This window comes from Mustelus asterias, chromosome 14 (assembly GCF_964213995.1).
Source record: "Mustelus asterias chromosome 14, sMusAst1.hap1.1, whole genome shotgun sequence".
Taxonomy (NCBI): Eukaryota; Metazoa; Chordata; class Chondrichthyes; order Carcharhiniformes; family Triakidae; genus Mustelus; species Mustelus asterias.
In genome coordinates, this window is record NC_135814.1 from 17,391,717 (window position 1) to 17,418,443 (window position 26,727).

General features: G+C 47.0%; 1 protein-coding gene across 2 annotated transcripts in view; it reads left to right on the top strand.

The window, feature by feature from the left end:
* Positions 1-26,727, top strand: part of gli2a (GLI family zinc finger 2a) — a 433,016-nt gene that overhangs the window by 340,366 nt on the left and 65,923 nt on the right. For both annotated transcript variants that reach the window (XM_078227922.1, XM_078227923.1), the window contains one exon: positions 294-485. In XM_078227922.1, the coding sequence (XP_078084048.1) occupies positions 294-485 (192 nt within the window). The remainder of the gene's footprint in view (positions 1-293; positions 486-26,727) is intronic.

The window sequence follows — 26,727 nt, forward strand, 5'->3', positions numbered from 1 at the left end:
ATGTTTCCAAGTGTTCCTATCTTTCCTGCTGTGATTTTCTCTCTCTCTCTCTCTCTCTTCGTGCCTGAAGTCATTTGGTGCAGTCAGGGTTTGTTTATGAGTTTGAGGAAACACTGGAATGTGGAGGCCCCAGCTTGCTCAGCTCTGCTCGACACAAACACGCCCAAACTACCGTCACTGAGGAGCAGCGATAGCTTCCATCTGGGTAGCAGAGGGATGCCTGACGTCAGTACTGAGAATCACAAAGGTTTTTACAACTTTGGGAACGGGTATCTTGTTTTCTGCCCCTGCAGTTCCTCACGAGCATTTGAAGGACAGGGGTCTGTTTGGCCTGCCTCCTCCCCCACCAGGAGCTAATCCAGCTGAGTACTACCATCAGATGACCCTAATGGCTACTCATCGAAGCCCGTATGGTGACATCCTGATGCAAACTAGTGGAACAGGCGGCGCGGCACACATCACAGATTACATCAACCCCGTGGACAGTAAGTATTGTTGGACTTCCTCCTTCTCGTTCTTTTATCTCACGGATCAGGAAGCTCTCTGCCGTTCAGCGCAGGAGACTCACGGCAAAGTTCCTGCGGGAAAGTCATTTTGAAAAGAGTGGCAGCTTTGATTATCGGCATTAACCCTTCGAGAGCTGCCCTGCAGTGCAAGCGATGAGAGATTCCTGTGTGCCTGACATTCCAATTCCACTCTCCCCTTTGGCATAATTTAACCTGAAAAACTTTTATTTTCCAGAATAAGATTATTTTGTTTCTGTCTCTTGAAAAATATTTCTAACCATTTCCCAGTCGGCTGAAACACTTTTCTCTCCAAGGTCAAAGACATGTGAACAAATCCCAGAAATCGTAAAGAAAATGAGCCTGATTTTTTTTTTAAACAGTAAACTTATCAGTGCATCTGTTAGTGTCAAGTTTTGTACCATTTGCTTTGAAGTTGTATTTCTGCACAGATTTTAATTTATTGCAGGTTAGCACAAATCCTAACAAGAATGCAGCTCCTCCAGAACAAAGACGCTCAGTCCCTTTTGATAGACATCTGTATATATTGTGGTTTGGTTTGAAAACTTCCTTCACTTTGTGTGGTGAATGGTAACTCAGCAACTAGCATTTCCTAATAATAGAGAAATAGATAAAGGTGACTCCACCCGTGGGCCAGTCGCTTCCTATCTCCGGAGGGCCACGTGTAGTCCTACTGTTTACAACTGACTATACTACACTCGGCACTCCAGTGTGCCACCCGAACCTTCCGGGTCTGAACTCGCTAACTGCCCAGAACTTAACGATTCAGATTTCTTCCACTGAATTGAGAAAGGCACTCTTCTGATTCTACTAGCCCCGAGGATAGGTGTGCAGAGAGGAGGTGGCCTTGGAGGAGAGCTCCAAACGACTGCTTACTCTTCAGACTGGAGTGTTCAGTGAATAGAGGCAACAGTTACCGACAGTTCACCACTGCCCCCGCAGGCCCACCCCCAGGCCCCTGCTATTGACGGGCCAACCTGCGGAAGTCTGAGTAATGCTGGATTTTGCACATTTTTCTGGTTTTCTTCTCTGGACTATTCCAGCTCAGCAGAGTGTTCGGAGGAGGAACGGCGCACAGACGTGTTCCTTGTCTTTCTTTTTTTTTTTGTTTAGAGGATGTGTGTTGGACAGAATGTGTGAAGCTCAGACTGGAATCAATACCGTGTCGCAGCCAGCAGCCACAGGCTTCCAGATTTTGGTTCAATCGCAGCTTGCAGACAATCCGTATTTTTGTAAAAATGTGCCGGACATGTGGATGTGCCCTGTGCCCGGTCCTCGCTGGGAAATATTCAGATACTGAACGTGGTTTGATTTCTAATTCTTCGCCCTTTTCTATTGCTGCCATCCTTTGCCGGAGGGTTGGGAAGGCGTTTAGGAAGAGAGAGGGGGTGCTGTTGGAAGGTGCTGTGTGCCTTCCTTTCAGTATGTCCTAACTTGTGCCAGGGCGGCACGGTGTTGCAGTGGTTATCACTGCTGCCTCACAGCGCCAGGGACCTGGGTTCGATTCCCGGCTCGGGTCACTGTCTGTGTGGAGTTTGCACGTTCTCCACGTGTCTGCGTGGGTTTCCTCCGGGTGCTCCGGTTTCCTCCCACAATCTGAAAGACGTGCTGGTTGGATGCATTGACCCAAACAGGCGCTGGAATGTGGCGATTAGGGGAATTTCACAGTAACTTCATGGCAATGTTAATGTAAGCCTTACTTGTGACTAATAAATAAACTTTAAAGAACAAAGAACAAAGAAAACCGCAGCACAGGAATAGGCCCTTCGGCCCTCCAAGCCTGCACCGACCATGCTGCCCAACTTAACTAAAACCCCCTATCCTTCCGGGGACCATATTCCTCTATTCCCATCTTATTCATGTATTTGTCAAGACGCCCCTTAAAAGCCACTACCGTATCCGCTTCCACTACCTCCCCCGGCAGCGAGGTCCAGGCACCCTCTGTATAAAAGAACAAAGAAAACTGCAAAATGTTGTCACCTCGGATGCTGAAACTGAAAATGCCGGAAACATCCAGCAGGCCTGGCAGAATCTGTGGACAGAAAACCATCGAGTTAAGGTTTCAGGTCTGTGACCTAACATCAGAACTCCCGATCAAAGGTCATCGGCCTGAAGCATTAGCTGTTTCTCTCGCTCTACAGATGCAGCCAGGCCTGATGAGTGTTACCAGCTTGTTGTCATATTTACTTTATTGGGACCTTTCCAAAGCACTGAGTAGATACGTGGCCCAGTCGCTGTCTATTTGTGAAGTAAGAAGTCTCACAACACCAGGTTAAAGTCCAACAGGTTTATTTGGTAGCAAATAAACCTGGTGTTGTGAGACTTCTTACTGTGCTTACCCCAGTCCAACGCCGGCATCTCCACATCATATTTGTGAAGTGCCAGGACCCACGTGAAATTGCGCTGTTTACAACTGGCGATACTACACCAAGCACTCCAACGTACCCCCTGAGCCATTTGGGTCTGGACTTAGAATCATAGAATCCCTACAGTGCAGAAGGAAGCTATTTAGCCCATCGAGCCTGCATCAACAACAATCCCACCCAGGCCCTATCCCCTTAACCCCACGTATTTTCCCTGCTAGTCCCTCTGACACTAAGGGGCAATTTAGCATGGCCACTCCACCTAACCCACACATCTTTGGACTGTGGGAGGAAACCGGAGCACCCGGAGGAAACCCACGCAGACACGGGGAGAATGTGTAAATTCCACACAGACAGTGACCTTAGGATGGAATTGAACCTTGTGAGGCAACAGTGCTAACCACTGTGCCACCGTGCCGCCACTGAATACACAGATTGATACTTAGCCAGACTGACAAGGCCAGTGTTCGCTCTGATTCCTGGTTAGCTGAAGTCATCAGCAGTCGGGATGCTACAACTAATCTTAATATCCCCAGGCTAGGGAGGAGGGATGAAAAGCAGTGCCGTTAATCCTGATTTCTTTCACACTACAATGGCTACACTTCAAAAACCGCTTAATTGGTTGTAACACACTTTGGGAGGTCCTGTGGTGAAAGAACAATATAAATATCGGTTCTTTATATGATGGATGTTTGCTGACCTCAATGCATCAACGGACACCAGGTGAGGTACACCATTGGACTCAACACTGAAACCTTTCTGCACATTCTCCCTGTGTCTGCGGGGGTTTCCTCCCACAGTCCGAAAGAGGTGCTGGTTAGGTGCATTAGCCATGCTAAATTCTCCCTCAGTGTACCCGAACAGGCGCCGGAGTGTGACGACTAAAGGATTTTCAAGTAACTTCATTGCAGTGTTAATGTAAGCCTACTTGTGACACTAATAAATAAACTTTAACTTTACTTCACACTGAGGTAATCTGCACACTCCCACAATTTTGGACTGGACGTGAAGAATCATTGTTAGGATGTCATAGCGGATGGTGGGTGATTCTCTGGGAGCCATTCTTCATTACGTCAACAGGAGGGGAGAGAATTGGATTGGGGATGGTGAGGGGAAGAAGATAGGCAGCCATTTTTAGCGTGAGGATGGGCTTAAAAGCAAGTGAATTGCTCTTTCAGATTGGCCGGAAACTTCCGGCCATTTATGTCAGCGGGATCCTCCAGTCCCACTGACGGCGCAGGCCACCGTAGGCTTCAGAGCAGCGAGGGGTGAATTCAACAGGATATGCCATTGACGATGGCGGGACCAGAAGATCCCACCGCTGGCCAATGGCGGGCTGCTCCTGCCGCCGCAAATCATGCGGCGGGATGCACGGAAAATCCCGTTCGTTCTCAAAATTGACAATGTGAAAAAGTTAAAAGTTTTATTTTTGCATAACGTCTCGTCCACCAAGTTATGGGCCAAAGGTCAGCATCCAACAGCAAAGAAGCCCTTAGCCTGGGTTTGAATGATAACTGCAAAGAGGCCGTGCAATGGCTGGATTTGGGAAATTAGAAAATCAGTGTCACATTCCGACCATGGGAGATGGTTTACAGAGGATGCTCGGGGGAGTCCACTTGACTAGGCTGCATTGTGTCTGGCCTGGAAGTGTTTGATGCTGCTCTAAGATGTCTCTGTTGCAAAGAGTCAAATCACCAGATCAGCATCCCTCAACTCGATATTCATCAAGAAACAGAATTTTGGTTTGCGTTTGGTTGGATAGTTCAAATTTAAATATCCCTCCATTTTACATAGTCGTGGCTTGCCACATTACAGGTCATAGGTCAGAGTTCAAACTGAAGAGAGCGAATAGCACCGTCCATCTGGTCTTTATCTCATCTTTTCCTGGCTCACATTAAGAACACCTAAGGGATTAGATTCTCCAAGGTGTTCTGCACTCAACAAGCTTCTGGCTAAAGGAGCAGCACAGGAGAATGGTTGAAAACACACCTTCTTCCCCTGACTCCTGGTCTGAAGCAGGGAGTTGTTCCCACACTGGGGAATGTCGAGGCAAGATGAGATCTTGGAACAACTTTCCCCAGGACTGCTCGCATATTGGTCGCCATGGCAGCAGATGCTTTGACAGAATATTCGCAATGCTATTTTTAAAAGAAGTTTTCTATTAGCTGTCTATAAAAATAGTTCAGACTATCACCATTGTAACAGTACGAGCGGGGGCCCCTGCCCTAATTCTGGAAAACACAGTAAATACTGGGGCTACCTCTTAAAAAAGTGTGAGGAATGCTCTGGATTCCCTCTCCATGGACTCTCTACAGGTCTTCTGAAAAATGCCCATTCCACAGCTCAGAGAGGGGACTCCACTGACCCTTTGAGGGTCTGTATTTTTCTTAACTTTTCAAGGCGGCACAGTGGTTAACACTGCTGCCTCATGGCTCCAGGGACCCAGGTTTGATTCCAGCCTTGAGTGACTGTGGAGTTTGCACATTCTCCCCATGTCTACATGGGTTCCCTCCGGGTGCTCCAGTTTCCTCCCACAGTCCAAAGATGCGCAAGTTAGGTGGGTTGACCATACTAAATTGCTCCTTGGTGTCTAGGTTAGATGGATTAGCAAATGCGTGGGGTTACAGGGGTAGGGCGGGGAAGAAGGCCTGGGTAAGATACTCTGCCAGAGAGTCAGTGCAGACTTGATGGGCCGAATGGCCTCTTCTGCACTATAAGGATTCTACGAGGACCTCTTCGAAGAATTGAGAGTATTATCTGTAAAGTACTGGCACAGTAAACAAATGCAGTCACTGCAAGATGGGGTGTACTTTTGGGGGGTCCAGATGACGTCACTGACCACAAAGCCAAAATATCTAACATCAATAGCACATTATTGCCGAGAAGGGAGGACATTGTTATTCTTTGCATTAAAATGCACTGCTAATTTAATGAGGTGGTTTCATTCAGCTTAGGGGCCCATTTTGTGGCAAAGGCATCTGTCAGTGCACACTGAGTTGTTGACGATTGATGTCATTGACAATAAAGAATGAACAATTGTGCTGTTATTCTTGAAGGATTAAAGAAAAAAGTGATTAGCTCGTGAGTAGAATAGCTACAGTAACAAACCAGATACCAGTGAGGAGACGGATAAAATAATATAACTCATCATGCCTGTGCAGACATTTTGTAAGAACAATCCAATTGGTCCAATTTCTTTCTCTTTCCCCAAAGCCCTGCAACAGATTCATTTTCAAGTACATATATCCATTTTCTTTTGATTCTGCTTTCACCAGTTCTTACTCTGCAAAACATTTCTCCAAATCTCCCACTTTAGCCATATATTGTAAATCTGCCCCCTTCGGTCACCAAGCCTCCTTCCAGTTTATTCCTCCTTACTCCATCAAAACCCTTCTGAATTTTGATTGTGACTATTGTAATGATGCATGCTACAGACTTCCATCAGGAACACAAAGGGTTCTATTAATAAGGAAATACTGCACAGAGGCTAGGAGCCCCTTGGTTGCCCCAGTCCCTACATGTCTTCTATCTGTCTTCAGACTGTCTTCTGCCCAAGAGAGGACTCCACCCCCTGGAGTGATTACCCACTCTCGGTCCTAATTGCACCCCCCGGCCCCCCAAAGCCAGGTAACCCTCTTCTGCTGTGTTGTCCTTAGAGGGACAATCTGGGGAGGTGATGGTCTAGTGGTATTATAACTAGACTATTAATCCAGAAACTCAGATAATGTCTGGGGACCCAGGTTCAAATCCCACCACGGCAGATGGTGGAATTTGTCAGAAAAACCCATCTGGTTCACTAATGCCCTTTAGGGAAGGAAATCTGCCGTCCTTACCTGGTCTGCCCTACATATGACTCCAGGGCCACAGCAATGTGGGTGACTCTCAGCTGCCCTCCAAGGGCAAATGGGGATGGGCAATAAATGCTGGCCAGTCAGTGACGCTAATGTCCCATGAAAGAATTATAAAGAAAATCACCACAACTATTAAATCTCTCTTTAACCTTCTCTGCTCTGAAGAGAACAGCATCTCTAGTCTCTCCCCATGACTGCAGTCCGTCATTTCTGGTAAATCTCCTCTGATCCCTCTCTCAGGCCATCCACGACCTTCTTAACATGCTATCATGACGCAGTTGTAATGATATGGAGAATAAAAATGCCGGCATCTCCACATAAAAACGCCGGCATCTCCACATCATGCCGTTGTAATGACCAACTGAGGTTGACTTGTGAACTACAAGTGATTGCTTAGGGTTTCTCTCTGGGAATTGGAGAATAGAGAGCAGGGCAGCCCAAGATTCAATCTTCAGTGTACGCAGAATTAGCTGATTTTAATACGTGTGCCAGTTTTGTTTTTCTTCCCCCGCCAAGCCCTAACCCGGGGTGACAGAGCGATATGTTGGCGTCTGCTGTTCTCACTTTGACTAAAAATAAAAGTCAACAAATCTTATCAGCTGAGTGAAGGCATCTTTGCCGATGATCCCTCCTGCATTGTTCAGGAACCTGCTCATGTTGGCGAAGGATGGGACACGGCTCACTTGTGGTTTCCTTCCCTTGTGCAGACATTCCATTGTCTAAATTCACGTCTGCACTGCAGCCACTTGGGTGAGGTACCAGAAGGTATCTGGCATCCGTGTAACCATATGTCAGTAAACTTCATATTGTCAGGATACCGAGGAAGAACATCGGAGGTATGGAAAAAATAATTGCTACTCCCAAGCACATCAGGCAGAAATGTACTCCCACGCACAAAGCCTCTCCTTGTGCATTTTTTTTTTAACTTAAGTGGTTCCAAATTTGCAATACATTAGTGAGCAGGCTTTCAATCCCACACACGCAGATATTGTTAAACGAGCAACTTCCAGCAATCAGTGCTGGCAATGCATGCTCAGATATCTGTGCTGCCTGATTCAAACTTGAAAAATTTACATTGAGTTACATATCAAGATTGCAATGCATTTGGAAGGACTCGACAATTTAACCATTACTGCTGGGGATTATAAGGATCCTCTCACTGCCTCTTCCAGATTCACTACTTCAGCTGTGGATAGGATCAGAAAGTAAGAACTAGGAGCAGGAGTAGGCCATCTGACCCCTCGAGCCTGCTCCGCCATTCAATAAGATCATGGCTTGATCTTTTTGTGGACTCAGCTCCACTTACCCGCCCGCTCATCATAATCCTTAATTCCTTTACTGTTCAAAAATGTATCCTTGCCTCAAAAACATTCAATGAAGCAGCCTCAACTGCTTCACTGGGCAGGGAATTCCACAGATTCACAACTCTTTGTGTGAAGAAGTTCCTCCTCAACTCAGTCCTAAATCTGCTCTCTCCAAGTAAGTGAGACTCAGTGGAAAAGAAATGGAAGAAAAATCTGATTTTCAAAATTAAAACTGTCACCAGACACATTCAGTGAAGGTTACACACACCACTGCAATGAGTGACATTGAACATTGATTAAAGTCTGCAAAGGTTAAAGAATTTCATTTTTATCATCTGTTTTAAAGTTTATTTATTGGTGTCACAAGTAGGTTTACATTAACACTGCAATGAAGTTACTGTGAAAATCCCCTAGCCGCCACAGTCCGACACCTGTTCGGGTACATTGAGGGAGAATTTAGCATGGCCAATGCACCTAACCAGCACGGCTTTCAGACTGCGGGAGAAAACCAGAGCACCTGAAGGGAGCCCACGCAGACACAAGGAGAACGTGCAAACTCCGCACAGACAGTGACCCAAAGCTGGGAATCAAACCCAGGTGCCTGGAGCTGTGAGGCAGCGGTGTTAACCACTGTGCCACCATGAAAGCATATTGCAGCCAATGAAGTACTTTGAAAATCGTTGTGGAAATGTAAGAGATGCAACAACTGATTTGGACACAGCAAGGTTCCAGAAACGGCAATGAGATAGTGACCATGTAAAGTGTTCTGATGATGTTGGTTGGAGGGTAACTATTGGCCAGGACACCAAGGAGAGATCCCCTGCTCTTCTTCAAAATAATGGCATGGAATCTGTCCACCTGAGAGAGAGGCCAGAGTCTTGCTTTAAAGCCTCACCTGAAGGATAGCATCTCCAACAAAGCAGCACCCTCTAGATACTGCACTTCAGGGTTCAGCTTGTATTAGGTGCTGAGGTCCCTGGAGTGGGATTGAAGCCATGTCCAGCTTTGACAAAGGGTCATCTGGACTCAAAACATCAGCTCTTTTCTCTCCTTACAGATGCTGCCGGACCTGCTGAGATTTTCCAGCATTTTCTCTTTTGGTTTCAGATTCCAGCATCCACAGCAATTTCTTTTTATATCGAAGCCATGACCATTTGACTATAGGTGAGAGTGCTACTCTCTATTGCTTCATGACTGACGTTAAGATCAAATGCAGAAGCAATGGGTGGGATTTTTGCCACTCCACTCTCCCCACCTCCCACGGCATGTTTTCCAGAGGTGGCTCACCATCGGCCACCAGTGGGATCTTCCAGTCCCGCTGAAGTCAGTGGTCATTTGCATTGCTCACTGACTGAGCTGCCAGGAAACCCGTTGCGGGGGATCACTTTCAACGGGACCGGAAGATCTCACTGGCGGGAAGGACTGGAAAATTGAACCCACTGTCTTGCGTTCTGAAGGCACATTTGTTGAGACACGTGTTTTTCTAGGCGTGATGTTTGAAGCTTTGGAGATTGAGTAACATTGCAATTGTGACTTTAAAATGCCAGCTCGAATAGTTGCAATTCCTTTGGGTTGTTAATTTGCAGAACCAGAGTCAAAGAACACCCCCCACCTTATCCTAAACTGAGTGCTGGTTCTCTTTGAGTAATTATACACACAAGGGCAATAGGGAAAATGAGAGTCCCAGGCCTACAGCTGGGTCTGAAGTAATTGTGCACCGTCTGCATGAGCCAAAGTAAGCTTTGTATTGCTTTGGAGTGACTGTAACCCGTTGTTTTAACAGCACCGATACTTTGGCTTGTACACTTAAATCCAAAGCTTGCCTCCTGTCCCGCTTAAGTCACTTCCCATGGAGTTGGGCAGTCACAATGTTAGTCAGGTTAAAATTGCTTGCGAAATTTTTCTATGTACAGCTTCGAAACTGTTCGGCACAAACGCTATTTGGTAAGATGCAACTCCTGAGCACAAGATCTTCCAAAGCTTATTTAAAGACGATTGATTCATTGTATTTTTTATTATTCTCCAAAGCTTAGTCAAGAAGTACAATGCCCTGGCAAATGTTTATCCCTCAACCAACATCACTTAAACAGATTATCTGCTCATTATCGCATTGCTGCTTGTGAGACCTGGCTGTGCGAAACTTGGCTGATGCGTTTTCCCACATTACAACAATCAGTTCAGTCAAAATTGCATTGGCAGTAAAGCACTTGGGGACATCCTGAGGTTTACAACACGCCAAGATCATGAAACCACCGGATCGTTGTAAAAACCCATCTGGTTCACCAATACCCTTCAGGGGAGGAAATCTGCTGTCCCTACCTGGTCTGACCTGGACATGACACCAGATTCTCAGCAATGTGGTTGACCCTTAACCATCTGAAAAGGCCTAGAAAGTCACTCAGTTGTGTCAAACCTCTTGAGAAAAGTCAAACGAACAGGACTGTGGATATACCGACACCAGGATGGACTGCAACGGTTCAAAAAGGCGGCTCGTTGCCACATTCTCAAGGGCAGCTAGGGATGGGCAATAAACGCTGGCATTTGCTAATGCCATGCACATGCCAAGAATAATAGAATCCCTACAGTGCAGAAGGAGGCCATTTGGTTCATTGAGTCTGCACTGACCACAATCCCACACAGCCCCTATCTCTGTAACTCCACGTATTTACCCTGCTAATCCCCCTGACACTAAGGGGCAATTTGCCATGGCCAATCCACCCAACCTGCAAGCCTTTGGACTGTGGGAGGAAACCGGAGCACCCGGAGGAAACCCACACAGACATGGGGGGGAACATGCAAACTCCACACAGACAGTCACCCGTGGCTGGAATTGAACCCGTGTCCCTGGCACTGAGAGACTCTCTGCTGCATCTCGGCCAAACTCAACATGAGAGAGCAGGATCTTGGAAATAAAGTTTGGATACAGTCCTGTTGCCAGTTGTCTGGCGCTGAGTTTTGTTGAAAGCAGAGATAAGCTTGTGCAATCAGGTCGGGAGAAGTGAGTCTTTCTGTGGAAAAATTAGAAACTATTCGCAATAGGAACAGGACACAAGTAGACTAAGATGAAGAAGGAAAAACAGACCAGGAAACCTGGAAGAGAAAGGAGCCAAAGATATGACCTGGATGATATGCTGCATCAACATTATGAAGTGTTTTGATAGAATGAATAGGGAAAGACGACACTGAATGAGATGTCAATGGTTAGCGATAATCAGGTTTTGTTGGGGTAAGGAAGGATGAGGAGCGAGTTTAAGACCATAAGACCATAAGACGTAGGAGCGGAAGTAAGGCCATTCGGCCCATCGAGTCCACTCCACCATTCAATCATGGTTGATTTCAACTCCATTTACCCGCTCTCTCCCCATAGCCCTTAATTCCTCGGGAAATCAAGAATTTATCAATTTCTGTCTTGAAGACGCTCAACGTCTCGGCCTCCACAGCCCTCTGTGGCAATGAATTCCACAGCTTAGATGGGTTGTTGGGGCTTGGAATGATTTGTCACAGGGATTTGTGATCATTAATATTTTGAAGGGAAAATTGGATGTATATTTGAGGGAAATACAAGAGAGGGAAAGCCAGTTAGGGTAAGGATTGCAGAGGCAAATGGCTCGCACAGAAACAGTGGGCCAAATGGCCACCTTCTGTGCTGTTAACATCTACAGTTCTAAAACTGAAGCTGCAATAGAGGCACAGTAAATAGCTGTAAATTTTTGTTTCCAATGTACCTCGAGAAAGGAATTTTACAAACATTTACATATTATGCACACCTCTGTCAGAGGCTAATTACTGATATCCTTACAGAAGTTCTGAGGGTGTGGTGATTGTGCTGAGGACAACACAGCAGAAGAGGGTCATCTGGTTTGGGGGAAACAATTGGGACGAAGTGGGTAATCACCCCGGGGAGGTGGAGTTCTTTCTTAGACAGAAGACATGTAGACGACACGTAGGAACTGGAGCAGCAGAGGATTGGGGGATGGGGCGGGCAGGGGGGGGGGGGGGGGGGGCGGTGCTGCCGGCCCCTGTACGGTTTTTCCTTATCAATAAGTACCATTTGCGAAGTCTGTGAGCGTGCATCATTACAGAGGGAGATCCCAAAAGTTAGGCAGCGTGGTTTGCGCTGGCCGCTGGGTTTGGGACAGGGTTCTGCTTTCATTGTGCCCAGTCACATGGATTAGCCTCACATTAATAATGATCATTTTGTTCAGGAAGGAAAGGTGTCGCCCTTCTGGGCATGGACCTTTGGCCTGAGGGTGCAGAGATAGAGAAATTCAACATTTTGAGAGAAATAATAATTGGAAACAGTGCTTGGCAGGGGAGGGATGGCTGGGAATGGAGAAGATGCCTTTCTTTTAAAATAAATATAACGTCATGACAATTATAATCAAATTATCAGGCACTTTGGCCAATTTGGCCCCTACAGCTGCAAATTAGTTTACCTCCTTTACCCTCCGCCGCCTCTTTTCTCTCAGTCAGAGGGGATGCTGTGTATATGAGGTGACTGTGGCTTAATAAGGTGATGCTGCCAGACCTGCTGCAGTTTTTCAGGATTTTCTGTTTTGGTTTCAGATTCCAGCATCTGCAGTCATTTGCTTTTTGAATTGATTTGATTTGAGTTGATTTATTATTGTCACATGTATTAACACACAGTGAAAAGTATTGTTCCTTGCGCGCTATACAGACAAAGCATACCGTTCATAGAGAAGGAAAGGAGAGAGTGCAGAATGTAGTGATACAGTCATAGCTAGGGTGCAGAGAAAGATCAACTTAGTGTGAGGTAGGTCTATTCAAAAGTCTGACAGCAGCAGGGAAGAAGCTGTTCTTGAGTCGATTGGTACGTGACCTCAGAATTTGATATCTTTTTCCCGATGGAAGAAGGTGGAAGAGAGAATGTCCGGGGTGCGTGGGGTCCTTAATTATGCTGGCTGCTTTGCCGAGGCAGTGTAGGTGGAGTCAGTGGGAGGCTGGTTTATTTCAGGTTTCATCTCCACATTATTTCATCTCCACATTATTTCAGGTATAGCAGGCAGGTCTTTTAGCCTCTTCATTCTGCCTTAGAAATTAGGCCATGAGACAGTGTGCTGGACGACCGCTGTCCTTCTGTTAAGATGCGAGTTCCACAAACTTAGAATGGTGCTGAATAATCCCGCAGTGATCGTGTTCCCACACTCTCCGCCCTTTTGCTCTTCAGTGGGATTGTGAAAGGAGCATTGCAGAGAGCTGCAAATCCTCTTGAGCGTGCGCCACTGGAGGACACCGCCTGTCAGCGGGAGCTGACATATGGCTCTCCCTGTCATCTTTTGCAAGGCTGATGCTTGACTCATGTTGAAGAGCTCCCTAGGTTCAGGGCAGTTTAGGAAAATCTAACTTTTGCTGCATTATCAAGAAGAGTGTTGAACAGAAATCTAAAAGTGATCGGGTGCCAGCGTACATAGAATCCCTACAATGCAGAACGAGGCCATTCGGCCCATCGAGTCTGCACCGACCACAATCCCACCTAGGCCCTATCCCCCTAACCCCATGTATTTATCCTACTAATCCCCCTGACGTTAAGGGGCAACTTAGCACGGCCAATCAACCTAACCTGCACATCTTTGGAGGAAACCAGAGCACCCGGAGGAAACCCAAGCAGACACGGCAAGAAAGTGCAAATTCCATACAGACAAGGACCCGAGGCTGGAATTGAACCTAGGTCCCTGGCGCTGTGAGGCAGCAGTGCTGACCACTCTGCCACCATGCCGTTTGGAATCAAACATCCAGTTTGACTCCATTAGCACCAGCAGATGGCTTGAACAATGCTCTGTGAGCTCCTATTGAATTGAGCTTACCATCACCAGGATAGACTAGTGGGATGGGGATGGGAGAGGGGGGATGCTTCACCCCCATTTTCAGCACCCCATGTCTGTGGGATGGGGGGAAGGCGTGAGTGTGTGGTTGGGGGTTTCCATTACTGTGAGTGGGGAAGAGGGGGGCTGGTAGTGTACACGGTGGGGGTTCCCATGTCTGCATGGGGGATTGCGGATTCCATGGGGGGGGGTGTGTACATCTTGGGAGTTCCCATGTCCAATTTGGGGGGGGTTTGCGGATTCCCTGGGGGGAGGGAACGAGTGCATGGTAGGGGGTTCCCATGTCTTCGTGGGGGGGGGGGCGGGGTTGCGTATTCCCGGGGGGGAGTGGGGGGCAGGACGTATACATGGTAGGGGGTTCCCATGTCCATGTGAGGGGCTTGCGGATTCGCTGGGGGGGGGGACATGTGCATGGTAGGGGATTGCCATGTCCGTGTGGGGAGGGGGTGTTTGCAGATTCCCTGTCGGGGGGGAGCTTGTGCATGGTGGGGAGTTCCCGTGTCCATGGTTGGGGGCGGGGGGGGGGGGGGGGGGTGGGTGCTTTTTCTTATTCTTATTTTTTTAGATTGTGGTACCCCAAACTCTGGAAGGCCACCATTGCTGACGATGTGGGGGTGGGTGTGAGCCCGCCCTGTCAGCCTGACATTGTGGGACCCGCCTCCAGGATTTTCTTTTGTCCAAGCGTTAAAAAAGCCGGCAGGCTAAATTCCCGCTTTTCCCACCTGAGTTGACACTTTGTCAAAAAAGCGGAAAATTCTGCCGGTAGTATAGAGAGGGGCAGGGACACAATAACAGGGATATTCACTGGTGGGATAAAGAGTACAAGGATCAGCGCTCCGAAAGCTCGTGACTCCAAATAAACCTGTAGGACTTTCGCCTGGTGTTGTCAGACTTCTTACTGTGCCCACCCCAGTCCAACGCCGGAATCTCCACATCAGGGATTAAGAGTAGGCAGCATGTTAGGGGGCAGATAGAGTAGGAGATAATTGCGCGGCAGTAGGGATAATAATGGGGATATGGCACAGAAGGGATATTTGGAAAATGATGTAGTGGTGAGGGTTGTGGGTGGGAGGGGAGAGAATGACTAGGACAGGTGCATGAGTTTATCACAATGTGCAATATAATGAGTGGATCAGATAACGGATGTTGACTGAAAGCTTGGCACTGGTGGAGGCAAATAGAGCATGTTTCACATTTGCTGCTTTATTTGTGCTGGTAGCCTCTGTTACACCCTAACTGAACATATTAAACATAGACAGAGCCTTCTGCTTTACTCCACAGAAACACTGCGGACAATCCCCCAGCCTCCATTTACTTTTGTTCAGATTCTTAATGAAGCGCTTTCAGTTTCGAATATTATTGAAACAATGGACTGAGATTTGATGGGCTGGAAATGGATGCTCTGAATCAAGTGTGGCGCACTCCTTGGCATTGGCCCAGCTCAGATCCTTGTTTAAGATGGTTGACGTGAGGTTGAGGGGACACTGCCACTTTGTATCCGAGAATCATCAGAACTGCACAACAGAAGGAGGCCACTTGATTCATTGGGCCACTGCCAGCACTTACTCTTCAACTGAAGCCCTTCATTCTAATATCATTTCTCTGAACTTTCACAGCAGCAGTGTAAGGTCAAGCGGTTCTGGATGTGTGGCAATGCACAGTACAATTCAACACTGAGTACCCTAAAGATAAAGGGTAGAATTTTGTACCGTGGATGATTTCCCATCTGGTTGACAATTGAAGCCCTTAAGTAGGCAATTATTGCCCTTTTAAGAGCATCATCCCATTGCTGCTGGTGGGGCACACCTATAGGGAGTATGACAAGCAAACCAGTGCCGGGTTGCGTTATTTCTAGATGGACGATCTGTGCAGAAGCTGAATTGCAATCCTCGTCTCTGACCATCTGTGACCCACTCACAAGTAGACTGTCCTCATTTTTCCACATGCTACCTCAGAGGTACTGAGGCCAACTGCAACAACCCTCACACCTCCTTGACTAAAAAATCCCAACTCATTGCAGGCAAGGGATTCAGCTTTCAGCCTTCGTGATCTGTATGACATTGGATGGTTCTTTGCCCATCAGTGAACTGATATTACTAAGTGAATGTGTAAGGTTCAGAATACACTGACTGCCCCATCGCCACCATCACCGTATAAACCAGAGAATGCATGTCAGAAACAACCTAGGCCAAATGTTGTTATTTTGCTTCAACATGGTCAAGAGTTTGGCATTTCCTAATCACCACCCAGTGTGGTTAATGCCATTGATGAGTGGTGTGCTTTAGTCTAGCTGAGATACCATGAAGTACTGTTAAGTATTGGATTAAACAATAAACCATCCCGAAATGTAACGCACAGGGTGGTGGACACTTAAAGTGTGCATGTTATAAGCATTGAATGCATACTTTTCACTTATTTATACAGTCTGGGTTTAACTTTCATTCTTTCTACTGAGACCACTTTCCTTCTTCCACACATACACGGGTCAAAGCTTGGACGTTCCTGCCTGACCCTCGTGCTGGTGGGGGTGTTTCTACTGTAAATCTAGACTCTCGCTCAGATGATTTGCAAGCAAGCGTTAATATATTCCAAGGGCACTTCGACAACAAAGTGCTTGCCTCTTTAAAAAATATTATGTGCGCTTTGCTCTTTTTTGTTTTTGAGGCATCTGGATTGCATCAGTCTTTTTTCCAGGCACTGGGCTGATCAGAAGTAACCTCATCCCAATTGGATCATCCCTTTCTTCCTTTTGGTCTTGCCTTTAAACGCAAACAATAACTGAGTATTTTTTCATCAGTCAAGCCAACTGCCCTAGGTTTGTCGCCTTTTGGCAACTGCAGAAGTGGGGAGTTTAATCATAGAATGATAGAATCCCTACAGTGCAGAAGGAGGCCTTCGGGTCTGCACAGGTTCCCCAACAGAGCATCTTACCCAGACCCTATCGCCGTGACCCCATATATTTACCCCACTAATCCTCCTAACCTACATATCTTGGGACACTGAGGGGCAATTTAGCACGGCCAATCCACCTAACCTGCACATTTTGGAGTGTGGGAGGAAACCGGAGCACCCGGAGGAAACCCACGCAGAGAAAACGTGCAAACTCCACACACGCAGTTACCCAAGGCTGGAATTGAACCCGCGTCCCTGGCACTATGAGACAGCAGTGCTAACCACTGTGCCGCCCACGCTGTGCTGTCTTGTCTGCCCAAGTCTATTATCCTCAATGGACCTTTAACATGCAGTGCCATGCAGTGGTTAGGGCGTACCATTTCTGAAATAGGACAATGCCTATCTCAGCACAGTGAAGCCAAGGCTTACGAATCCATTAGCTGTCAGCTCTCTTGGAAGAGAGATGAGGCAGTCACTGGGAACAGTGTAGTCCAGGACAAATGAAGTACAAAGTAAAGAAGCACCTGCAGAATCTCTTTGCACTTCACAAGCAACCGGCTGATTTCTCAAAGCCTTCATGTCAGCATTCCGGAAAGACCAAATGTATTGCTTTAACTGAGTCGATAGAATAGCTTCCTTTGAAAAATAGGCACCGTATTCGGATCTTCTCACGGTCATTTGCCACATTAGTGACTTCAGAGAGCTTCAGAAAATATCCCTGCAAAACGTAAGGATTGGCTGACTCTCATCAAACTCTTTTGAAACAAGAAGTGTGTCAACAAAGTGAATTTCTGGCACCAAAAATGCTTTTGAAAACTTACCCCAGATTTAACAAGCCAATTCTATTTATAAAGGTAAGTCAACCTGAGTCTGAATGCGTCCACAATACTGAAACATTACTTGAACCAAAATAGCTGCGGGAACTGCACAGGTCTGTGTTTAAGCAAACAAAAGCCAGAATCGTGAAGTTGGCTTGATTAGCCAAAACCTACATTGTTTCATTTTGTGTTTTCTTTCTCTTTATTTAAGATTTCTTCATGTGAGTTCTTCAAACCTCTTACGGGTAAAAATCTGTCTTGTATGGTGTTGCAAAATGGCTGTTATTGGGATTGTCACTTATTGGACACAGCACCCAGTGGTTAATCAGAGAATCCCTACAGTGCAGAAGGAGGCCATTCGGCCCATCAAGTCTGCACCGACCACAATCCCACCTAGGCCCTATCCCCATAACCCTATGCATTAACCCTAGCCAATCCCCCTGACACTAATGGGCAATTTAGCACGGCCAATCCACCTAACGAACCCGCACATCTTTGGACTGTGGGACGAAACCCATGCAGACATGAGGAGAATGTGCAAACTCCACACAGACAGTGACCCAAGCCGGGAATCGAACCCGGTTCCCTGGCGCTGTGGGGCAGCAGTGCTAACCGCTGTGCCACCGTGCTGCAGTAGAACTAAATATCAGAGGCTGTGATTAACAAGTGACCAATCCAATAATGCTCATTTTGCAACACCTCAAATGACCAATCTGTATACCCAACAGTCTTTCTTGTGTGGTGTAGTGTAGTTCTGTACTATATTATGAGTTATGGTTTATGTCTGTGCACTAGGTACAAAGAACAAAAGAACAATACAGCACAGGAACAGGCCCTTCGGCCCTCCAGGCCCGTGCCGCTCCCTGGTCCAAACGAGACCATTCTTTTGTATCCCTCCATTCCCACTCCGTTCATATGGCTATCTAGATAAGTCTTAAACGTTCCCTGTGTGTCTGCCTCCACCACCTTGCCTGGCAGCGCATTCCAGGCCCCCACCACCCTCTGTGTAAAATATGTCCTTCTGATATCTGTGTTAAACCTCCCCCCCTTCACCTTGAACCTATGACCCCTCGTGAACATTACCACTGACCTGGGGAAAAGCTTCCCACCGTTCACCCTATCTATGCCTTTCATAATTTTATACACCTCTATTAAGTCTCCCCTCATCCTCCATCTTTCCAGGGAGAACAACCCCAGTTTACCCAATCTCTCCTCATAACTAAGCCCCTCCATACCAGGCAACATCCTGGTAAACCTCCTCTGTACTCTCTCCAAAGCCTCCACGTCCTTCTGGTAGTGTGGCGACCAGAACTGGACGCAGTATTCCAAATGCGGCCGAACCAACGTTCTATACATCTGCAACATCAGACCCCAACTTTTATACTCTATGCCCCGTCCTATAAAGGCAAGCATGCCATATGCCTTCTTCACCACCTTCTCCACCTGTGACGTCACCTTCAAGGATCTGTGGACTTGCACACCCAGGTCCCTCTGCGTATCTACACCCTTTATGGTTCTGCCATTTATCGTATAGCTCCTCCCTACATTATTTCTACCAAAATGCATCACTTCGCATTTATCAGGATTGAACTCCATCTGACATTTCTTTGCCCAAATTTCCAGCCTATCTATATCCTTCTGTAGCTTCTGACAATGCTCCTCACTATCTGCAAGTCCTGCCAATTTTGTGTCGTCCGCAAACTTACTGATCACCCCAGTTACACCTTCTTCCAGATCGTTTATATAAATCACAAACAGCAGAGGTCCCAATACAGAGCCCTGCGGAACACCACTAGTCACAGGCCTCCAGGCGGAAAAAGACCCTTCCACTACCACCCTCTGTCTTCTGTGACCAAGCCAGTTCTCCACCCATCTAGCCACCTCCCCCTTTATCCCATGAGATCCAACCTTTTTCACCAGCCTACCATGAGGGACTTTGTCAAACGCTTTACTAAAGTCCATATAGACGACATCCACGGCCCTTCCCTCGTCAACCATTCTGGTCACTTCTTCAAAAGACTCCACCAGGTTAGTGAGGCATGACCTCCCTCTCACAAAACCATACTGACTATCGTTAATGAGTTTATTCCTTTCTAAATGCGCATACATCCTATCTCTAAGAATCTTCTCCAACAACTTCCCCACCACGGACGTCAAGCTCACCGGCCTATAATGAGTATATAGTTTAGGTCTGCAATGTGAGCAGAGACTGAGTCCATTCCGTGGGTCTAAGTTGTGAGTTTGGTGTGTAAGTCTGTATTGGTCTATACTGTGGATCTATATTACATGTCTCAAATTAAAATCTGTAATAAGCACAAAAAAAACAACTTAAAATTGCAGCAACTCCATCAGAAAGGAGAAAATATTGCGGGTGAGGTTCTTCAGTAGAACACATCCAAAATGCCAACTCCTCCATTCTCCTTCAAACGCTGGCCGACCTTCTGCCCAGATTTAGCGTTGTTGATTTTATTCCCAATTTCCAGCATCGACCGTTTTTCACTTTATCAAGGTGATTTGCAGCCCACAGTTTCCACTGCAGGCAATTGGACAGGGAACTGACCTAATGACCAATGTGACATTATTGCGGGGCCTACAGTGACAGCAGACGTCCAATTGCTTTACTGGACTGTGCCTGCCACTACTCAAGCCAGCATGTGCCCTCGCTGAACTGAGGAAATATTTTGTTTTATTCTTTCACGGGATGTGGACATCGCTGGCTGGACCAGCCTTAATTACCCATCACTTATTGCCATTGAGGGGGAATTAAATAGTCAACCACATTGCTGTGGATCTAAAGTCACATGTAGGCCAGACCAGGTAAGACATTAGCAAGCCAGATGGATTTTTACCACTATCGGTTTTATGGCCATCGTTAGACGTTTAATTCCAGATTTTTATTCAATTCAAATTTCACCATATGCTATGGTGGGATTCGAACCCAAGGTCCCCAGAGCATTACCCTGGGTCTCTGCATTACTGGTCCAGTGACAATACCACTATGCCACTGCCTGTCCAATATATGATAGCTGCACAGGCTCAATCAGCAGAGTCATAGATTTGAGAAGTGGGTTCAGAGGTTAATACCCCTACTCTCCCAGTTTTCCTAATGACTAAAAATTTCTGGAGTGTCACAGTTCACTTCCAATACCATCCATTCACAATTCTCCAAGATGTGTTCCCATTGTGAGTGGAGTCTTGTGCAATTTAATCTGCCGCGTATATCGGACCTGTGAATTCTGCTGATGAACTCTCCCAGTAAAGCAGCAGCAATGTTAATGAAAACACGGATCCTCTCGTGAGGGCGACACACAGTGACACAGTGGTTAGCACTGCTGCCTCACAGCGCCAGGGACCCGGGTTCGATTCCTGGCTTGAGTCACTGTCTGTGCAATGTCTGCTCGTTCTCCCTGTGTCCGCATGGGTTTCCTCCGGGTGCTCTGGTTTCCTCACACAGTCCAAAGATGTGTGGGTTAGACCATGCTAAATTGCCCATTAATCTCCCAAGATGTGCAGGTTAAAGGGATTAGCGGGGTAAATGCGCGGGGGGCTACGGGGTTGGGCGGTGGGTGGGCCTGGATTAGATGTTCTGTGGGAGAGTCGGTGCAGACGCGATGGGCTGAATGGCCTCCTTCTGCACTGTAGGGATTCTATGAACTCTCATTGTGACATTTCAGCAACAATGCACACACACGTGTACCCATATATGGCACTGGTGTTAGCAGCCTAAAAACTACACTAGAATCCAACACTTACGTTTTATGAAGTTTATTTATTTATTACTTTCACAAGTCAGCTTACGTTAACACTGCAATGAAGTTACAGTGACAACCCCCTCGTCGCCACACTCTGGTGCCTGTTCGCCTGTACTGAGGGAGAATTTAGCATGGCCGATCCACCTAACCAGCATGTCTTTCAGACTGTGGGAGGAAGCTGGAGCACCCAGAGGAAACCCACGGGGCAAACACGGGGAGAAGGTGCAGACTCCGCACAGACAGTGACCCAAGCCAGGAATCGAACCCGGGTCCCTGGTGCCTGTAAGGCAGCGCTGCTAACCACTGTGCCACCATGCCGCCCCTACGTAAAGTTAGAACAATTAAAAAACCAACAAAAAGATCCCAGATAGTGAATTCCAAGGATGTGATTTACATTGTGTTTTGTGCTTATGGCTGATGAAGCATTTGAATATGTTACCACCTTGTAAATGATGTTCATGGCCCCATTCCACGTTCCTTCCCGGCCTTTTCCTTCATAGACTATTAATTACTGTGAAAGTGTGGGATTGTACGTCACAAGCAAAAAGCGCTGAGCTGGAGCCTTGATATTTGATCACTTCACCACCTGTGACAAAGTCGGATCAAGCGGATGAGCGCTCTGTCTCTCCCAGTTTATTGTTTCTACGTTGCTTCCGCGCTTGTTGCAATCTTCTGATGTTTGACCTTAACACCCTCAGAATCGAGAACCCTGGCCGTTTAGGAACTGTAATTGGTACAATGTGTCAAGTATTTTACGGGTCAATCCTCAATCTGAAGCACTTGATTTTTAAATTAAGATTTAATTCAGCGGAAATTTCGAAAGCGGGAATTTATTTTCTGGCTCCCATTTTCCTGAGTCGGAAAGTGCAGGCGACAGTCACTGATGTAGGTAAACATGTACCTTGATTTTTCAGTTTACCGTGGCATTTGCACATGTGTGTGTTTTGGCCTCTCACCAGATTCTGACTGCTTTTTGAGTGACTTCCAAAGCTTCTCTGTCAACACGGCAAATTCTTTTCCTATTTGCAATCCAACTCGTCTGAAGCCAATCTGCGTGAAATGCTTTCAGTGCCCAGAGCGTACAAGGCAATGCAGAGCTTCCATGAAGATAAATCGCAGTGAATGAGGAAAGAGAGAAGCACGTTCTCCTCCCCGTCCTTTTTCCTCCCTCTCCCTTTCTCCTGCGCTCCCAAAACCTATCCTTTCCTCCCCCCATCCACAATGTACTCTATGAACGGCATGTTTTGTCTGTAATGGTTAAAGATTATTTATTAGTGTCACAAGTATGTTTGCACTAATACTGCAATGAAGTTACAGTGAAAATCCCCTAGTTTGCAAGAAATAATACTTTTCACTATATCCCAATACATGTGACAATCAATCATGGAATCCCTGCAAGGCAGAAGGAGGCCATTTGGCCCATCGAGCCTGCACCGACAACAATCCCACCCAGGCCCTATCCCCGTAACCCCACATAGTTGCCCCGCTAATCCCTCTAACCTACGCAACCTGGGACACTAAGGGGCAATTTAGCATGGCCAATCCACCTAACCCGCACATCTTTGGACCGTGGGAAGAAACCGGAGCACCCGGAGGAAACCCCCGCAGACACGGGGAGAATGTGCAAACTCCTCACCGACAGTGACCCAAGCCGGGAATTGAACCCGGGTCCCTGGAGCTGTGAGGCAGCAGTGCTAACCACCGTGCCACCCCAATAATAAATCAATTCATTTAAATAATTGAAAATAATAATAACATCGTGGGGAAGGTAAGCTGGGGCAAATGCGATTGGATTTTGGGAGAGAAGAGGCACAGAACAGAGTGTAAACTGCCAAAGGTTTATTTTTTTAAAAGGCAGTAATGGTTAGATGTATCATGGGGACGAAGAACATGCTGCAAACAACTTGAGCGTACTTGGCCGAGATTGTGCAGACGTTAGCATCTGCATCGTGGGCACATCAAGTATATTCAGAGGGCCCCTGGTACCAGCTGTGCCAGCTGCAGGACCTGGGTGGAATCCTAATTCCAAATCCCGCACAATGGGATCAGATGTGATCCAAGTCAAAACAAGGTCATATGTGTAAGGGCTGCCTCCTTCCACTGGAGAATGACTCGTAAGCACAGGTAGCCCTGCTCTTGATATTCTTACAGTCTGGTCATTCTGTTCTGCCGAGACTTACTGCCAGGAGCAGTGAACGAAAGCGTTCGTCCGACTGCGACCCAAGACACTCTTTCATTCTGCCTGAGTCCATCAGCCACCTTCCTGCCACCTGGTTCTATTCTCCCCGTCTCCCAGTCAGGTAATGCAGGAGTATCATTGATTCTGTACAACCACACCGCCCCCCTCACCCCCACCCCCACCCCCGCTGAGTATCACCCGCCCACCACCATTTTTCTCTTCTATCCTGCGAATCATACACGTTACAGCTTGACTTAGCGTTCGAGTGAGCCTGAAGCAGACAAAGCACATGCTTGTGTCTGTGGCTGATTTCTTCAGGGAACAGTTCACCAATTCATCACTAGAGGTAATTGCTTGATGGGCACCACACCACGTCCAGTATGGCTGCCCGGATGAATCCCCTACTTTTACCACTCGCCACAGACAAATTGGAAGGATGTACGTACGGGTCGGTAATCGACCTGTTGGGCCACATTGTGAACGCACCAAGTCCTGGAGTGAGACTCGAACCTGGAGCCTAGAGAGGCGGGGATGCTACCAACCGCGCCACGAGACCGCTTGGCCATATTAAACTTGGCAAAATCGGTGAATAGTTAAACAAGTTTACGAGCGCTGACAATATTAGCTTCAACAGGAGGTCCCACCCAAGATGTTAACTTCCTCTTGGACTGATTCGCTGTGAATTTGCAGGATTTTTCTGCCTGTGTTGGAATTCCAGCTCTCGCAGTTTCCCCTTTTAATCCCTTGTAAACTACTGCGCCTTGTCCTCCTCTCTGAATAGATGCAGTCTTTAAAAGTCCCTGCAGCATAATGGCTCGAGACTTTCAGAGAGCGAGGCCCCAAAGAACCAAATTAGAAGAGACAGAAATGAAATGCCTGTTACTCGTTATGTATTGGAAAGGTCCCAGACCAGTCTACTAAACATGACATTCTCCAACAGAGCATTACAGATTAGGTTTACATTTGTTCAGCCGACCAGCAGACACTCCAATAAACTGGAGCTGGTAGTGGACGTCATACCGATGCCTGCAAATTAATGGGGGCCAATGTCTGAGCAGTCATCATAGACATAAATCACGGGAAATGGGGGGAGAAATGAGTACAAGGCTTTTCTTTCTATTTAGTAATTTATCATGGGAAGTGGCACATTAATAAACACAGGTCCCCTGAGGTGAGGGGATAACAGAGATAAATATGTCTGCCAAATCTAACTTGCATCTCTGAGGCCACAGAAAACAGAGGACTGTGGGAATACAAATTCAGGTAATATAAAGCTTATGTGTTTTTCCTTCACGCGTTTTCACACATTTCTTTCAACTTCCAAACATATTCATTCAATTGTTCCCACAGGGTGACGCAGTGGTTAGCACTGTTGCCTCACAGCGCCAGGGACCCGGGTTCGATTCCCGGCTTGGGTCACTGTCTGTGCGGAGTCTGCGCATTCTCCCCGTGTCTGCGTGGGTTTCCTCCGGGTGCTCGGGTTTCCTCCCACACTCCGATCGACATGCTGGTCCGGTGCATTGGCCACGCTAAATTCTCCCTCAGTGTACCCGAACAGGCACCGGAGTGTGGCGGCGGCGAGGGGATTTTCACAGTGACTTCGTTGCGGTGTTAATGTAAGCCTGACTTGTGACAATAACAAGTAAACAATCAAACCATGACCATTAGTTTAACATTCTGTAACTGAACAGTTCTGCTTCGTATGGAAGTATCACTTTCTATTAGGAGAAGGAGGGAGATGAGGCGGACGTTTCTGTTTAGGCAGAAAGTCGGTCCGACCAGGATACCCTGCCTGAAAGGGCGATGGAAACGCGTACAGCAGTAACATTCAAAAGAGGACGTACTTGGGAAGGAGAAGAATCTGCAGGGCCAAAGGGGAAAGGGCGGGGCAGTGGGTCTAATTGGATAGCTCTTTCAAAGGACTGGCTGAATGGGTTCTGTTTATGTTGTGAATTAAAAGGGCATTATCTATCTTGAAAATGTTTGGCCAGTCTTCACAATGGTTTGTTTGTCAGTGCAGAGTGCAGTTATTGAATGGCTGCAGGATGCATCCAGTCGTTTGTTCAAGAATTTCATGCGGTTAACCCGTGGCATTTCTAACAAGCCAAACAAATGAAACGTTTGCCAAGTGCTGTTCCCACAGTGTCCCTTTAAATGTTCTCGAGACGTAAATGACGAAAAAGCAGAGTTACAACTGGCCTGTGATTGAGTTTAAACCTCTGATATATCTGGTTGGTCAGTGAGGTTTTATACTCTTAAAAAGGGGATGAGCTGTGAACTTTCTTTTACCAGTTGAGGATTCTCTGATACTCTGCAGATGCCTATCTATCAGAAAGGGACAGGAACAACCGTTATTATTGAGGGGCACGGACTCCCAGAAGGGTTCAAAGAGTAATGGTGTTCAGAGGAATTACTTGAAAAATTACCTTTAGGCATCTGTAAATGTTCAGACTTCCATGCCTAACACAGTGGCACGGTGGTTAGCACAGCTGCCCACAAAGCCAGAGACCCGGGTTCAATTCCCGGCTTGCGTCACTGTCTGTGCGGAATCCGCACATTCTCCCCGTGTCTGCGCGGGTTTCCTCCGGGTGCTCCAGTTCCCTCCCACAGTCCAAAAGATGTGCTGGTTGGGTGCATTGGCCATGCTAAATTCTCCCTCCGTGTACCCGAACGGGCGCCAGAGTGTGGCGACGAGGGGATTTTCACAGGAACTTCATTGCAGCGTTAACATCAGCCAACCTGTGACACTAAAAAATAAATAAACTTAACAAAGAATTGCTGTTGTACTTATTTAAGCTTCTGGATATTTTACTGAACAGACCAGTTCACCTGGGTGTTTTGCTTTCTAGAAATATTGGTTCGATTTTCACTGTGTAAGTGAATGGACTTTTAGTGAGTTAAAATTTTCAAAGATGCTGAGTTATGTCAGAAATTTCACACTTACCAATGGTTTACTATGGGTAGAAAGACTGCCTAAAATAGAACAAACTTGCGTCACATTTAGTGCTGTGCACTTGCTGCTGAGGTCCAGCCAACTTGAAACGTACGTCTGGCACCCGAAGGTGCTCCTTTTAACTTGTTATCATAGAATCCCAACAGTGCGCAAGGAGGCCGTTCGGCCCATTGAGCCTGCACCGGTAACAATCTCACCCAGGCCCTATCCCCGCAACCCCACACATTTACCCTACACATCTCCCTGAC